Source organism: Plectropomus leopardus, chromosome 8 (assembly GCF_008729295.1).
Source record: "Plectropomus leopardus isolate mb chromosome 8, YSFRI_Pleo_2.0, whole genome shotgun sequence".
NCBI classification, from domain to species: domain Eukaryota; kingdom Metazoa; phylum Chordata; class Actinopteri; order Perciformes; family Serranidae; genus Plectropomus; species Plectropomus leopardus.
The window spans coordinates 438,270-455,353 of record NC_056470.1 but is presented as its reverse complement, the minus strand read 5'-3'; the positions used below and the strand labels follow the sequence as shown (position 1 = coordinate 455,353).

The 17,084-nt window shown below is 38.3% G+C and overlaps 2 protein-coding genes across 3 annotated transcripts in view; both read right to left on the bottom strand.

The window, feature by feature from the left end:
- Window positions 1-1,419: 1,419 nt before the first annotated feature.
- Window positions 1,420-6,763, bottom strand: dpm1 (dolichyl-phosphate mannosyltransferase subunit 1, catalytic). The gene is given in 11 exon segments (XM_042492524.1): window positions 1,420-1,552; window positions 1,555-1,615; window positions 2,498-2,612; window positions 2,719-2,787; window positions 2,890-2,981; window positions 3,826-3,855; window positions 4,750-4,826; window positions 4,910-4,943; window positions 6,093-6,192; window positions 6,524-6,582; window positions 6,584-6,763. Coding segments are annotated over 11 exon segments (858 nt in total). The 3' UTR covers window positions 1,420-1,511.
- Window positions 6,764-8,416: 1,653 nt separating this feature from the next.
- The window catches only part of LOC121946888 (collagen alpha-1(XX) chain), a 42,674-nt gene continuing 34,006 nt past the window's right edge, over window positions 8,417-17,084 (bottom strand). For both annotated transcript variants that reach the window (XM_042491700.1, XM_042491701.1), the window contains 17 exons: window positions 16,891-17,033; window positions 16,534-16,643; window positions 15,975-16,133; window positions 15,577-15,654; window positions 14,524-14,610; window positions 14,372-14,425; window positions 14,146-14,241; window positions 13,952-14,005; window positions 13,753-13,806; window positions 13,569-13,622; window positions 11,870-11,941; window positions 11,248-11,283; window positions 11,048-11,114; window positions 10,716-10,904; window positions 9,992-10,069; window positions 9,729-9,890; window positions 8,417-8,882 (listed from right to left, as the gene is read on the bottom strand). In XM_042491700.1, the coding sequence (XP_042347634.1) occupies window positions 8,854-8,882; window positions 9,729-9,890; window positions 9,992-10,069; window positions 10,716-10,904; window positions 11,048-11,114; window positions 11,248-11,283; window positions 11,870-11,941; window positions 13,569-13,622; window positions 13,753-13,806; window positions 13,952-14,005; window positions 14,146-14,241; window positions 14,372-14,425; window positions 14,524-14,610; window positions 15,577-15,654; window positions 15,975-16,133; window positions 16,534-16,643; window positions 16,891-17,033 (1,522 nt within the window). In that variant the 3' untranslated portion in view covers window positions 8,417-8,853. The remainder of the gene's footprint in view (window positions 8,883-9,728; window positions 9,891-9,991; window positions 10,070-10,715; window positions 10,905-11,047; window positions 11,115-11,247; window positions 11,284-11,869; window positions 11,942-13,568; window positions 13,623-13,752; window positions 13,807-13,951; window positions 14,006-14,145; window positions 14,242-14,371; window positions 14,426-14,523; window positions 14,611-15,576; window positions 15,655-15,974; window positions 16,134-16,533; window positions 16,644-16,890; window positions 17,034-17,084) is intronic.

The following is a 17,084-nucleotide window of genomic DNA, read 5'->3' as shown; positions in this document are numbered from 1 at the left end:
TGCCGAAAAAGCTGCGGCGGGCCTTTGGTATCTGTGTCCGAGGCTGGGGAGGTAAACAACCCGGCGCAGCAGTGGCGGGAGCCGGCCGACAGCGGGCGTCCTTCTGGAGTGGGTTTCTCTGGTTTAAGCGCACGCGCAGTTTAGTTACATCTGGCGCCCCCATCCTCCCCCCCTCCTCCTCCCCCCATGCGGAGGGTCGGATGTACACAGAGCCTCAGCACTCAGTTGGAGTGGTCTTAACGGCAGGTGGCGCTGTACTACACTGCTGTCACTAACTGCCCAATTCTACCTGAGTAACCGGGACTACTTTCCTGCTCGGTGCCTGGTGAAGGGAAGGGCACCCCCTAAAACAGGGCTTTACATCTGTGTACTGCAGTGTGACACTGAATTTAAACGGTTAAACTCAGGGTGACAGTTTTCCATCAGCTGGGGTTAATTCTTGCCCCAGTGGGCCAACATCCACCCCCATTCCTGCCATTTTCTGCATTGAGTTACAATAAATAAATAAATAAAACAAAAAACTAGAATAAAACCCAGATAACCCCAGGTTTAATGTAGGATCATTTGACATCCTAACTTGATTCTGACACTATACCCCTTTTTAACCCTTTGAAACCTGGAGTGACATCACTCTTTTGTGCTGCTTTGGAACGCCTATTTAAACCTTTGAACCATGAGCCATTTTTTTTTGCCAAAAACATAGGAAAAAAGCAATAAGCAACTTGGTAAGAAATGTTCCACGAATTCCAGGAAATTAGTAAATTTAAAAAAAAAAAGCTAAGGGAAAATATTAAGGGAAAAGAGGAAAAAAAAAAAGGGAAAACTATATTTTATAACTAATTCCTATTATTAAATATTTTAAAATATGTTACACAATTATGATAATTTTTAAGCACTTTTTTCAGGCCAATTTAATTAATTTTTTGTAAATCAATCCATTTTCTTTTTTTAAAAATTTTTACTAATTTTCAGGTAATTTTCTTGCACTTTGTTTTTTTGGTTTTTTTTTTGTAATTCTTGCTTTTTTTGTTGTTGTTGATAATTTCTTTGTTTTTGGCTCACTGCATGCGAGCACCTGTCTGTAACCCATGACATTTTGACTGATTTCATAAAAAGATCACAAACACAAAGAAACAGAACCAACAATACAAACTGTTTAATTTTGTACAAATGATTACAAGTGTGGCCTTTAAATGTGTACTCTGACAACCAGCTGTCTGGACTGGGAATGGTGAGACAGTGTGCTTTTTTCCAAACTAAGTGAAGAGGATGATGGGAATGTAAAGCACTGTGTTCCGTCAGTATTCCAGATAACTTGACAAGGAATTATTTTATATTTACTGCTAACGGGAGAGAGACGTCTCCTTTGTCATTTGCCGTCATGTCACTGTCTGACCACAGGCAGGAGATTATACACCATTAAAATTCTGATACTACTCTTATAAAGACAGCAACTTCACGGGCCAACAGAACTCTCTACAGGGCTGTGTCCAAACCGATTACATCACTAATCATGTTGTGGCGAAGAGTGTGATCAGTCCTTTAGCGAAGACACAATCTCGTTCCCTCCGAGTTTGGACTCTCCATAAACTCGATCAACAAAGGAAATGGGTACCTGATGTTTTGAAGGTGGAGAAGAAGGAGAAGGAGAAGAATAAGGGAAAGAAGAAAAAAGAAGAAGAAAAAGAAGAAGAAGAAGAAGATTATTTTTCAGTTCACATCCAAAGTCACAGATGCAGAGTCGCAAAACTGGCTTCCAAATTCAGCAGTTAAGGGTTAATTCAAGTTAAACTTAATGACATTTCTTTCCAGATTCTCTGCTTTTGCACCACTTATTTTATTTGATATGCTTTATTGAGTTAAAGCCTTCGTGCAGTTTCTACAGCCAAGATTCAAATTTGTGAAACATTTATTTTTTTTTAGTTTTGAAAAAAAAAAAAAAAAATTTATCTGATTTTTCCATCAAGTCACCATCATATCAGATCTTTCTGAGCTAGATTTGGCCGTACAAACTTGAAACTGGCAGTTTAATTGTCCTTTGCCCTCATTTTCACTAAGGAAATAAATGTTTCAGTGAATGCCTTTAAATGCACAAAAAAAATCTGTTTCTTTTTTTTTGCTCTTATTCCAAAAAGATAATATTCCTACCAGGTAGTTTACATGGCTTATGAATTATTATTAAAAAATATATGCCACTGATACTCCCGTCTACATGCAGCTGTGAATACTCCAATTAATGTGCCATTTATTTTGCTTCTTTGCATCAAAATAGGATTTTTTCAGTATTTTGTCAGTATTGCGATGTTTGTCCATATCCTAAAAACCTATTGATACCGTAGTTTTTGATAATGTTTAAAAAAGAAGTTGCATTTCTCTTTTGGGCACGCATCTCTACCCCAGACTGCAAACTAACTGCTACAAGTATCCTTCTTAAACACACATAAATACATGAATGTATAAATGAATGAATGAATGAATGAATGAATTTGGGCCTCACTTCTCCGATTGTGTAGTTGAGCTGTCTGGCGCGGACGATCATCTCCATCTGAAAGACGTAGCCTTTGGACACGCACCGCTCCACCAGACTCTCCAGCACAGCCTTCTTATACAACCTGACATCAGTGAGACAGAAACAGCAGGAGTGTGACAAAACACATCCCCAGGCACCAACAATTCAGGACTCAATGGTGCTCATTTCACAACAGTCGCAGCACTTACCTGAAGCTGCCTGTGAGGTCTGAAGCTCCGGGTCTCAGCAACACTTGAGTCAAAAAGTTGGCTCCCCGACTGCAAAGGAGAGACAGAAGACAGAGAGGACAGTCTAAGCTCAGCCTCTGCTCTGCTGTAATCGGGGTCAGTGCAGGACAGCTGTTGGTGACGTGCAGCTACCTGATGAGTTTCCTGCGCAGGTCCCAGCCGTACACGCCTCCGTTGCCTCGGTATCGAGTACCAGACACCAGGTCATAATTACCTTCCTTCTGCTTTCTGACAGACAGGACAAAACGGTGTTAACTAGAGAAAATTTCTGCACAATTTCTGTTTTCTTTTGAAATTCTCTTTTTATTGGTTTATGTGAACGTATAAAAACAAAATACACAACCAAAAAAAAAAAAAACATGAAGACCTTTTATTCATTTAAAAAAAAAAAAAAAAAAAAAAAAAATATAAAACAGAATGTACAAATAAATAGGTAGGGGAAAAAAAAAAAAAAAAAGGGGGTATTATCTATATTATATATATATGTATTATATATATATTATATATTATTATATAGACAATTAAATCATTATCTGGTTTCAATGTCAATATTTAGGTTTTTGACTTTGTCAGACAAAACAACGATTTGAAGACAACATCATGAAAAATTGTGATTGTGAGAAATTGCCAGATTTTTTTTTACTATTTTCTGACATTTTCTAGACCAGACAATGGTAAAAAATTGATAACTATAAAAAAAATTTAAAAAAAAAAAAAACCAGCAGACAAATCATAATAATTTTAAATAAATAAGCAAGTTAATAATTTAAAAAAGGGTAGAAAAAAAGCAGAGACAAAAAAAAAAAAAAAAAAAAATTCTGTAGGCAAGGGTACTAGATCTGAACATTCACACGTAGACAATGGGTGGCTACTAGTTAAACTATAATGTATTTCTGATATTTTGTACAATTTCTCTTCTATTTTCTCTTCAATTGCCATTTGTGGCAAAGCACAGAAGCTGAATATTACTGTTGAAACATTCAGAAATAAATTTTGTGCATATTAGTTGAAAAATGGTTAAAAAAATTAAAAAAACATGATAGGAAATATACATTTAGTAACACTTACTCTATAAACTCTGGGATGAATGAATTTAGGCTGCAATAAAAGAAAGACAAAGACAAAGACAAAAAAAATTAAAGGAACACTTCACCCCCAAATAATTGTTTTGTATATTATATATTTGTGTTACACTGAATTTGTGAATAAAAACTGCTTTTCTTGCACATCTCCACAGTGAACAAAAGAATCCAAAAAAAGAGGAAAATCTTGATAAATTGAAGTTATAGGAATCCACAATTATCAATAGCAAAACTATGCCGAAATATCTGTTTGCAAACTCTGATTTCTTCACGCATTTGACGCAACACAGGTAAAGTAACTACAATTATCATTTTGAGAGTGTTTTCTTTAAATCACTCACAGAAGCTGTTATATTTCACATAATATTGCAATAATATAAAAATGGAAATTTTAGGGAAGACAGAGTGGAGTAAGCTGACAAAAAGATTAGATCAGAGCCAAATTCTACCTCTGATGCACGGCAGGAATCTGACAAAGAACCAGGCAGGACTCAAATGATTAGCTGATTGATTGATTAGTCATTTGACAGAAAATTGTTCTGCAAGTACTTGGTACTATAAAAAAAAAATAATTAATCATTTCACTACATCTTATGTATAAAATCCATCTGGGGCTTCAAACAATAAAGTTTTTTGTGTTTTTACACTTTTACGACTGTCTCTGGTATCCCTAATATGTTGCTGTCTTTGTTGAGCCTTTGCAATCTGATGACAACTTTATGAAATTGTGATTGTAAGAAATTGTCAATTTTTTTACTATTTTCTGACATTTTCTCGACCAAATGACGATGAACAATTTAATACCATAAATTAAAAGAAAAAACTGGCAGACTATTTATCAATGAAAATAATTGTTAGTGCTAGAATCAGCTTTGTGTGCACATGCAGATGAAACGTCAGCTCCACTCACATGATGGGAAAGGTCTGCGTCCATTATGATGATGAAGTTCCCTGTGGCGTGCTTCATGCCGTGGATGTAAGCAGTGCCTGCGCGAGGGAACGGGCTCATCAGTGGTTTTCAAAGGTAAGGAGAACAAAATACATCAAGTTTCAAACAGTTGTGAACTTACCTAGGCCTAATTTTTTCGCTCTTGGTCGCAGAAGCTGAACCACAGAAAAGAGAGAGTCCGAATAAAGATCCCAGTCATTCATCGACTCTAAACAACATCTACATAAGCAGGCTAGACAGCTAAACACTGTAAATCATTTGATGTCTCTATGAATATGTTACAACATGTTTATCAATTCTCTAAAAGGAGTGGACTCGAGTCAGACTTGATTCCGAAATTGAATACTTTACTTGACAAAATCAGATAGACTTGCAACTCGACTTGGTCTTCAATACCAATGACTCACGTCTTCACTTGGACTTTGCAACTTTAAAAAAAAAAAATACCTTCACCAAGACCAAAGATAAAAAAGTATGTTTTTTTTCAATAGTGTGCCACAAATCAGTTAATTCCCCCTCATTTCCTGAATCAATGTTAATGCTATTCACTACCAGCAAGTCGACACTTAATTTACCAGACCTACTGTTTGAATCAATCACACAGAATCCAAGCAAGTTGTGTAAAAAAATTATTCAGTATTATTATTATTATACAGAGAAGTTTTGTTTATGTACCGTATTGAAAAAAATGCAGCTGGACTGAGAATCTCCCCTTTATTTTAATTATTTTCAAAAGGAAGACTTTTTACACATATAGTACTATTATTTACAACAAAGTGCTTCAAATTAATTAAAAAAATACCGTGACACAGAGAAGGTTATTGTTCTCTGAAAGAGTTATAACGTTGCAATCCAGGAGAGAACCATGAAAAACGAATGTTATGTTACTGGGCGCCAGTGGAAAAAAAATTATACCAAAAAATAACTTTGTTTGCATACATAAACTGTGCAGTAGTCACAAAAAAAAAAATGAAGTATGCAGAATGAGAGGGACAAAAATTACAGACGGAGATGCAACAACTATCAGCCAACATGTTTAAACAAATAAATACACATTTTAAAAAAGCACTGATATTTTTTGTACATTTACATTACATTTAGTAAATGGCACCTTATGACTCATTAAGGACTTGAACACTTCAAGTTTAGGAATGAGGACTTGACTTGGTGCTTGGCAGTCTTGATTTTGGCATGGGACATGAACTGAGACTTATACAATATTAACAATAACAATAACTTAACCCCACATCTGTCTATTCTTTACTCAATAATGATACATGCTATGTTTAGTTCTGCTCACTTACTATCTTGTCCTCTCCGTATATTTTCTGCAGCTGCTCTGCCACCTCCAGTGTCCCATCTGGGCTTCCGTCGTCAATGACAATTATCTCGTAGTTAAAACCACTGTAAAACCACAGGTTTTAATTTGATTGGGTGCACGCGCGCGCGCGCGCACACACACACACACACACACACAAAAAACACACAAAAAAAACAAGTATATAAAGCGCAACATACGTGAGCTACAGCAAGCTAGCAAATATCCTTAAAAACATTAAGTTTCTACTGAAACCACAACAAATATTTAAAATTAGCGTTAAGAGCAGCGAACAGAGCTAACATTTCTCCTATTGGTTTAGTGACAGCTCATCACTGACAGGCTTTAGCTTACATCCCCACAGCAGTACTGATAGCTAGCATTAGCCGAGTAGCTTTCTGTGTCCCCGGAACTCACCTTTCCCCCCGAAATATTTCACCAAAAGCCAAACTATCAGAGGCAGGTTTTCCCTCTCGTTTGTAGGTGGGTAACAGTACTGAGTATTTGTCCCCACTGTCCCGGTTTGAGGGCGAAGTTTTTCGGCTTGCCATGGCGACGTGAGTCTACCTTAGCCGCACCGCGTAAAGTTCGAAAAAGACAGCGCCCAAAGGCATCCGGTTGGATTTTCAAAAATAAAACTGAGTTGGAATAACTCATGGTGTACCTTACATCAGCTCTACTGAAAAATCAGGATAAAAAAAATGGAAAATATAAACATATCACAGCAAACTCAGGTTATCTTCTCAAATATTAGCATTACATTTCAATAGAATTTTAACACAGTGTATGGCGGTTTGTTGGTATGTATTTTATGTAGGTATAATAAAACACTGACAGGGATAATTTTTTTACCACACAGTGAGTACATTTTCCTTTTGATACTTATAGTCAATTATGCTAATACTTTTATTACTTTTAATATAGTATATTTACATGTAGTGGAATATTTTTTTACAATGTGGAATTAGTAGCATCTGAAAAACAGTGATAGTCAACTATTTGCAAGCAGACTAAATCACAATGAAAATAAAATGATTCACATGGGATTGTTTTTATTTTAATAAATTTGATGTCCAACTACATAAAAAAAACAACAAAACAACAACAACAACAACAACTTCTAACTGGAGCGTTTTTTTTTTATCAAGAAATGTGCCAGGGGAGGAACCAAGATATCCTCAAATCCTAAAAATGCCCCTGTGTACGCCATACCTATTATGGGCATTTGCAACTGGTCCCCTGGCCTCTAGTCATTTTGCAAAAGTGGCCCAAGGACAAAGCCATGGTGTACAGCATATTGACATAGTGTGACTTCACAACCATGACAATAGAAAAACCATTAAGTCAATGCTTTACTCACAAGCTCGTTACAACTTATTAACAACTAACTTTATTATGAATGTTATCTAAAAAAAAATCATACACCATATATTTTTGCATAGGCTGCAATTCAGGAAAGCAAGTCAACATGGTTGTTTTTATTTTGAAAAATAAATTTTGTCCAAACCGGAAAGAGAGTGCACTGCTTGGGCTATTTTAACCACTTTAACAATTGTGAAGTCTGACTTTACAGGTTGGAACTTCCAGTGTGCTCTTCAAAATAGACACCACTGGAAACACTTTTCTCCTCCGCAGTTCCGGCAAAGAAATATGACATTATTTCTATATCATAATTAGTCCCTGCTGGTTGATTTATTATTTCTTTCTTGGGAGAAAATAAATAATTCTATTTTCTGCAGGGAGGTTAGAGACACTTTGGCAGACTGCTGTCACAGTCCTCCTGCAGGAATCTATTCACCACACTTAACTATCCTGTAACTCCTTATAATAGAAAAAACACACTTCATTAAACACTTATTAATGGAATTTATTAACAAGATATATATATAGATATATATAAAAAAAAAACATCCCTTTGACACTCTTGTCTCTCACTCACTCACACTCACTCACTCACGCACGCACGCACACACACACACACACACACACACACACACACACACACACACACACACACACACACACACACACACGCGCATCATGTTTATAACCCAGACCCCATTAAAGCCAGAACATGTAAACTTGACTTTTCATTACAAACAGGTACATTATAAAATATCATACACAAATGACTGTATACAGTAAATAAAATAAACATTATACAAAATATCATACACATAACAACCAACACTCTCACAGTATCATTTCTACCATGGAACAAAAACAAGCTTTCACACCATGGATTATGCTTTTTCATTATCCTTGAGGCAGTTAAGGTTAGAATGGCAAATGAAAAAAAAAAAAAGAAATGTAACACAGATAGCTAAACTACTTGGCATTGATACAGTGCATGAATACATAAACATAGTGATAAAAAGGTTTCAGTGCGATTATGGTGTATAAGACAGCACCTGACTGATCCCAATGAGAAAATATTGTCCTTTAAGACGCTACTTTTCTGTTCATAAGGATTCTAAATGAGCAAGCTTTCTACTGATTCTTAGTTTATTCCTCTGCCATTTTTCTTCTGTCAAAGACAAGAGGACAGAGAGAGATCCTTCCCGTATTTGCCTCCTTTCCTCACACATGATAAAGCTTCTGCATCAGTCAGTGGCACGTTCAACACACCAAACCTCTTCAGCGGTGCTTTTTCAGCTCCATTTCCAGTCTGTCGTTCAGCTCCAAAGGAACCAGAGTCATTTCAAACAGACATCAGTCTTCTTTAACATCTGCTTGTTGATATCCACTTAAGGCTGGTAGCCGTAATAAGGGTCATCTGGATGAAAAAAAAAAAATAAATAAGTCAACGTGACAGAGCACCTTTCACACCATGTTGGTAAGTAAAAACAGGGTTATGCCAACATGCAAGTTTCCGACCGCTCTGATTAAATTTTTTTCATACACATGGAAAGAAGACAATAAGCAACGACAGAAGAAATGACCCAATAATAGCAAGAAATGAGAAAAAAAACAAGAAAATTACCTGAAAATTTGTGAAAAAAAAAGAGAAAAAGAAAGTTAAAAAAAAAAAAAAATACTAATCCTGGTTTAAATGAAAGAGTATGTTTTCAGTGCAGTGGTAGTGCTACTTTTTCCATAATCTAATGACTGTTTTTTTAGTTTATTGTTCTACAATTAATAACAATAATTTTAAAATCAAACTTAATGTATTTGTTGACAGCCATAGTTTTTGCTGGATTTGTAATTATCAAACCCAAACAAAATCTGCAGATGAAAATAATAATTTGGCTCCCTTTACAGTAGAAAAAAGCAATAGTAAATGTTAGTGTATGCTTTGTTTTAGAAAATGCACAGAATGGGCTGTCTAAGATGTGTGAGGTAGCTGGAGTAATTATGTAAATATGAAAAGACTTGTGAAATTATGAAATTATTCACTGTTAAAGAATTACGATATTTTCACAACAAAATATTTTTTTCTTGCTTCTGCTGCACACACTCTCCACTTTCCCCATAGATAACATCTTTCACCTGTTACTCAAATTGCATCTTTTTTTTTTTTTATTTCATCACTTCACTTAAGGCTGCCGGGCTCAGTGTGAACCTGGATCATATGTTCAGGCTGTGTGTCACGTGAGCTGGTGGACTTTTCCTGGTCGCTCACCTGTTTGTGGGGGAAGTCTGTGGCAGCCTCCACTGCTGTCACACACACCCGGGGGTCCCACCTCGCCTGGCTGTCCGGGAGGTCCGGGGATCCCTGGGGGTCCTGGCTTACCATCATCTCCTTTGGAACCTGGGACTCCCAGCTTGGACTCACCTGGAGGACCTGCAGACACACACATAATACACAACAAAAAACACATCAAAACCAAATGTATGGAATTATTTTACTGTGATTTATGAAACACGTGACTCAAAGAGAGGTACCTGCAAATCCTTTGACCCCTGTGGGCCCCTGTACGTTGGTCCCTGCATCACCTTTGCCCCCTGGCATACCTCTTCTTCCTGTCGAGCCAAAACTTTATATTATCACACTGAAGCCTAAAAATCATAGAGCGGTGACAAATTCTGGTGCTTGGATTGTTGTCATTAACCCTTTAACACCTGGATCGACATCAGTTTTCCTGATTTGATTTCAGATGCCTTTCACAAGCTTTGAAACCTTTGACACCCAAAAAATTTGGTTTGATTTCTTTCAAAAACACAGAAAAAAAAATAACCAGCAACTTGGCAAGAAATGTCCCATAAAATGCGATAAAATAAGTAAAAGGTGACATGGAAAATATCTGAAAATTAGCTGGGGGGGATTATTAGACATCATCAAAACAAAAAAAAAAAAAAAAAAACAACAGGGAAAACGTGCACAACTATATTTATTTCTAGTTGTCTTTGTTAAAATTATGTACATTTATAGTATATATATATATATATATATATATATATATATGTATATATATATATATATATACACATATATATAAATGTATATATACACATATGTATAAATTCATATATATTCATTTCTTTCTAATACTGGACCATTTTTCTGGTAAGGTTGCCTCATGCCCTCTTCCCATGTTTTTGAAAGAAATCAACATGCTCAGGTTTCAAAGGGTTAAACCTCTCAAGAATCTACACAATGGACTCTCACCCTGCTCTCCTGGATATCCAGGCCTGCCAGGTCTCCCCCTTGAGCCGACTTGCCCTTGGGTGCCCCTGCCGCCTGGGGGGCCCTTGGGTCCTGGTATACCAGGCTCCCCGGGGGGCCCCACCGGCTCCTCAATAGGAGCTGGCTTACGACTTATCTCGTTAATAAACATGTCGAGCTTCAAAACTTCCTCTGAAAAACACACACAACACAAAGTATGAGAATATGTTTGCATCTGGAGATGTTTTCGATGTTATAATGTGTGGGTAAATATGCAGATATCATCACTGTAAAGGTCCCAGTTTATTTGTCATGCTTGCTAACGGAGCACTCACTGTGTACTAGCTGCTCACAGGCCTGCGTCACCAGTTGGTAGATCATGGCCATAGACTGAGGCTCCCCCTGTTAAACATCAGCACCAGCCACCGTTTCAACAACAGACAATGTATTATTTTGAAATGGTACTTCTATTTTATTACTATTTTGAAATAATATTTGTGCCACAATAAGAAATTAATATAAAGCTATAACCCACCTTCTCTCCTCGTTCCCCTTTACCCCCCGGCAGACCCTGTAAAGCAACAGACACATGACCATCGAGATAAGTAAATAAGTAACCAACAACACGGCCTCATTTTCCTGCTCCCTCTACACTACATCTCTACATCTCTTCACCTTTAACACTCTCCTCATACACTGAGTCATCCACAACATGCTGCTGTGTGTGTGTGTGTGTGTGTGTGTGTGTGTGTGTGTGTGACAAACAGAAAGACAACATCTGATAACACACACAGACCTTTTGTTTTTGGATTTTTGGATTTCTGCATTAAGAGGGCTTGGCTCCAGGCCCACTAAGAGCAGGTCGAGAGCTCAGTGCACTGTTGCTCCATAATATTTTGGGTCACTGCATTGGTGAAGGCACACTCGTACAAACATTCATAAAATTCTACAAAACTAAAAACTCAACTCAACATTTATGTTTTGCATTCTTTCCCACTTCACAGTTTTTCAACCAGCTGACAAGGTCAAACATTTACTACGTTTGTGGAAATATAGTGTTGATTGACAATTATGTTCACTGTGAATACCATGTCCAATACATCACTAAATGTGAAGACAGATATGGTTAATGGCACTTTCTGTCCCTCTCATCTTACCGTAGGACCCACAGGTCCTGCGAAGCCCCTTTCCCCTGCAGGCCCTGGGTGTCCTGGCATTCCTTGGAACCCCTGTAAAATATAAATTAATGTAAATGTCGATAAAGATTTCGAATATCTTTATTGTCCATCACTTAATAGTGACAGAAAGTCGTCTAAGGTTAGTGGCTCATTGATAACATAATAACATACACCCATGAAATAATGACTTCTGCAGCAATGCATTCAGTGCAGACACATGGAAACTCAACAGCTCAGAAAAGGGGAATCTTTGCTATTTTCTAACTGCAGGTCATAATGTAGACTTCACAAGTCAGAACTTGTTTAGCCATGTTTTTACATTAATGTAACAAGAAAAAGAAAACAAACACTGACTCTACATAGGAGCAATCATGTTTTTTTTTTTTTTTCAGCCACTGTAGTTAGAAGCCTATTAGCCAAAAGCAGTGTTGGAGAAACACTGACTGTAACATAAAATGTCTTTGTACAGTGTTTTTACTGGTTTAAAACAGCTGGTCTGTTTGTTTTGGAAGAGATCTCTACAGATCTCTGCTCACTGAAAAAACACCTGGAACAATGAACACTGAGGGAATACTAACTAAATTTCGTTACATTTTACACAGCTCAAAGCCGCCCACCTAAAGCCTGATTCTGTCTCAAGTTTCTGCCAGTTAAAAGGCAGATTTTCCATGTGCTTTTGCTCATGGGGAGACTGTTGGGTCTGTGTGAATTAAATCAAAGTGCATGGTGCTCGACATGCTATCTATGTGCATAACGTCCTCAGATAACTTTCTGGATCTTATTGTAGAAACAGTTCACATATTGGCCTGAGGGTGGTGCTAGAGAAAAGCTATAAATGTGTCCAAACGGAGTGAGTTCATTCTCAGTAGAGTGAATCTATATCAGTCCATTAAACTGAATCTTCTGTGTAAGTAAAAGTACATTTTGCTCTGATGGTGGCACATGACAGAAGGTAATGGGTCACCAAAAACTCAAGGGCTAAATCCAAATCTCTGGACTTCACTGCAATTGTAGACTCGCAAACTTTGCTGGCGTGCACACGGGAAGTCTTCTTGAGTGCTGAGGTCCAAATCCACAATTCATCTGTCCCACAAGAGGCCTCAAGCTGACTTTCTGGAGATTTACAGAGAGTCTCAGGGTGCACACTTCACTAGACTTAACTATCTGCAATTCATAGCAATGTGGACATGACACTCATACTTTTCCAAATGCAGACTAGAAAAAACAAAACAATCTTATAATAAATGACTTCATTAAAATGTTACTTGAATAATATAACTACATCATAAAAAATATGTGTAGTCTATATGTTGTATAGAAAAGTTTGAATATCATTTTGTTCAGTCATAAAAAAGTCGATACATGAGATTTCTATCTCGTTATCTGCAGGGACAGATAAGCAGACAGAATGTGACAGCAGCGATTACCATGTACATGACTGTAGTTGTTTTCCATGGCAACGAGTGACACAGACTGCAGGCGTGCCTATTAGTGGCCTGCAGTCTCTGCTCTCGCAGACTGAACGCGATGACAGAGGACACGTCACAGTACGTATGACTGAAGTCCAGAGGGTGGACTCTTGGATTTATTCTCTGACAGCAACAAACATCCACAGCAGAAGTTTTGTCACTTTCTCAAATTCTGCACACAGTAGCTCTAAAATGATATCCAGTCTTACCCTGGGTCCTGTAATGCCGGGTCCACCTATGTTCCCTTCAGGCCCCCTCATGCCCTGTGAATCACATGTCAGAGAGATGAGGACAAACACAAAGGAAGAGAAGGAGGATCAGTGCTTTAGCTCAGCTGTATGAAGAACTGCTGGTGTTTGCTGATCTGTATTGGCTAAAGATCAAGCAGCTCACCTTGGGGCCTGGAGGCCCCTCCTCTCCTTTTGGACCTGGAGGTCCTGGTAAACCCTTCAGAGAAAGAACACAGCAAGGTTAGAGCGAGTGCAATGAGAGGCAGATGAATGAGTTTAAGGGAAACAACTCAAAGAAGAAGACTTGAAGTGTTTTCTATTTTTTGTATTTTGGTGACTCCACTATTTCAGTTCAGACTCACCTGGCCTCCTGGCCGCCCAGGATCCCCCTTTTCCCCTCTTGCACCAGGTGGACCCTTGATGGAAAAATGAGAACACAGAAAATAAGCACATTTTAGACAACATACTAGATTCATGAGTCCAGTTTAACAATTTGCATCCCATGGTTACTAACACTATACACAAAGACATATCTAAAGCTAAGACTGTTACCCACCACTTTACCCTGCACAGCAATGCCTCGGGGTCCGGTGTTGCCCAGGGGTCCAAGACCTCCCTCTAATCCAGGCTTTCCTGGAGGACCCACCTCCCCCTGAAACACAGATAAATGAACTTGAGGACATAAAGTTGGAGCTCCAAGGCTTACATTTAACTCAAACATGCACCTTAACATACACTTTAATGTGTAAATGGCCTGCCAGTTTTGGTGCCCTGTAGCTCACCTTTTGGCCATGTTCCCCCTTGTCGCCTTTCTCACCACGAGGACCTGGTTTTCCCTGGAGAAAAGAGAAAAAAGTGTGTTGTCAAACATCTGTATCACAAAATATGACTCAGCTGATATTGCAGATCTAACTGAGATCTCATGGTAACATACTATTGGTCCAGGGGAACCGGGAGCTCCGGGGATGTCGGAGGAACAGGTGCAGGTGTACGGCTGGGCAGGGCAGCCCTCCTCATCTCGCTGACACACAGATTAACAGACATTAAGTCAGCTCTTTAAGCCAAAAGTAACTAAGCTCTCACAAAGTATTCCTCATTATTGAATAAGCACTGGAAAAACAGTGATGAAAGCTGCATGTTTGTGTGAAAGGCTAATATTTATGTTATGATATTATGATACTTATGTAAAAGTTTCCAAAGATATAATCAGTTTAAAATATTTAAATTTCAGACAGTGGCTATGCACAAAATCACATATAAATATACTGTATACAACATATCATATCAGTATGTATTGTACACTGTGTAATAGATTAACAGTTAAATACACCGTACACACTTAAGTATACTCAAGCAGCATGACAGTATCACATGACTGTATAGATCATGATCTTACCAGTCCAAGCTATTGTTGAGTTAAAATTGTTAATCACAACTATAATAACCTACATTAATTCTTCGACATGATGTAATATTTTTCAGTATTATTTTAAGGCACATAAAAATGATTTGATATTTTAAGTTAAAGTATGCTTTTCCAGTTCTTTTAAATGCCTGTGTGTGTCTCGCAGGGTGGATGGTCGATCAGTTCAGAGCTGATCAGATCAGATCGATGGATGAGAGGAGCAGCTGCTGCGAGTGAAAGCAAACTTTTAGACCCAGCAGAGTGAACAGTTAAATTTGACTTTCACTTTGCCTGATTAACAACATCCAGATACTGTGCAGCTAGAATGCACAACATACTCAGTTTTACATCATATTTGATATGAACAGTGTGCTGGTATGCTATTTTGAGCACAGCCAGTCTCATTTTTTTTCATTTTTATTCCACGATGGGCTGCCAAATGCTAGCAATGGAAACGTTTAAAGTACAAGGCATTCAGCTCATTGTATTTCATATATTGGTTCAAACACAGCATCAACTCACAGTATGCCCATACCATGATAGAGCTAAACAAATGCTAAATACAAACAGTAAGAGACTGACCACTCCAGGCAGTTCACAGCAGGTATCATCTAAAGCCCAAGTGGTGTTACACACGATCTCAAAGGACTGCAGCTGGAACTGGAGACAATGAAGAACACGGGAAATAGGTTGAGCAAAGGACAAACAAAGTCAAAACTTAAGTCTGTTACAAACAAGCTGTATTAACTGGTGTGTCACATATAGAGATTATAAATATCGCTAGTTTCCAACTCATGTCCCTAGTTGGGCTTTTAGAAAGATATGTTAAGGGTATGTAATTGAGTTGCAGAGTTGTCCAGGATTAAATACAAAATTGAATCAAATAAAATAGAATCATATAGAATCGAAGAGAATATAAAAAATATAGAATATAATAGAATAGAAAAGGAGAGCAGAACAGGACAGAACACAGAGGGTACCGGTGCAGATCCACTGTTGGGTCCTCTGGTCTTGACCAGTTTTCCCAGCATCTCAAAGCCGTCGGTTGGCAGGTTGCCTAGAGGGCGGGCCGGCCTCTCTCCCACACGCTGGCAGTCCACAGACAGGGACACACTCACCTGGCTGACAGACAGGTGAACCTGCCAATCACAGGAGGCAGAAGACAGAGGACTGATCAACTCAAACCACAAGGGATAAAAAAAATGTAACGAAACCCCTGATGATTTTCACATATTAAAACCATGTAGTCAGATTTCACTCAGTCAAGTGGGCTAAATCAGCCAAACTACAATAATTCCTGTGATGGTTTCTTTGCCTCCCATCTCTCCATTTAGTGCCTTGTCATTACAGTTGGTCTTTATCATATGTTTTGAGGTTTTGTTTTAATAATAGAGTACACAAAAGGTGACGAGGTAACCGAGGTAGCTAGACAGAAAGAAGGGAAGATGATTTAACCGGATTCAAAGACGTGACATCAGTGTCATCTTTTGATAAATGACATTGATGCTGAACTGTCTTGCTCTGTGTATATATTTTCACCTTGTGAAAGCTGCCGTAGAACAGTCTGTGGACCTGCGACTGGTCAAAGGTCAGCTCTTGTACTTCTCCCCTGTAGTCCAGACTGAAGTACACCAGATGCTTGGTAGTAGCTGTAGAATGCACAAAAACAGAGGAAGATATACACTAATATATATACCACATAAACACACACACACACCCCCTTTAAAATCATGACTACGTTGGAACCCCCCCCCCCCCCCCCCATGAAGCTTTGGTGACCCCTAGTGGGGGTCAGGAATTCAAGGTTAGGAACCAATGATCTTTGGGCCCTGATGTCAAAATAAGATCTCATGAAAGAAAGTGAGACTAAAAAGATGAAGGGACGCAGAAACGCACGGTCGAGCACCACTCCCATCTTGGGCTGGAAGTCGTTGTCAGTGAGCTGCCAGAGGGCGAAGGGTTCCCTGGGTGTTTCCTGCAACACGCGGAAGGCGATGCTGATGGTGTGTTCAGGAGAAAAACCTGCAGGGTGGATAAACCTGGATGGAGAGAGGGAAATAAAGATAAAAGGGACCCTGCTGTGTTCTTTT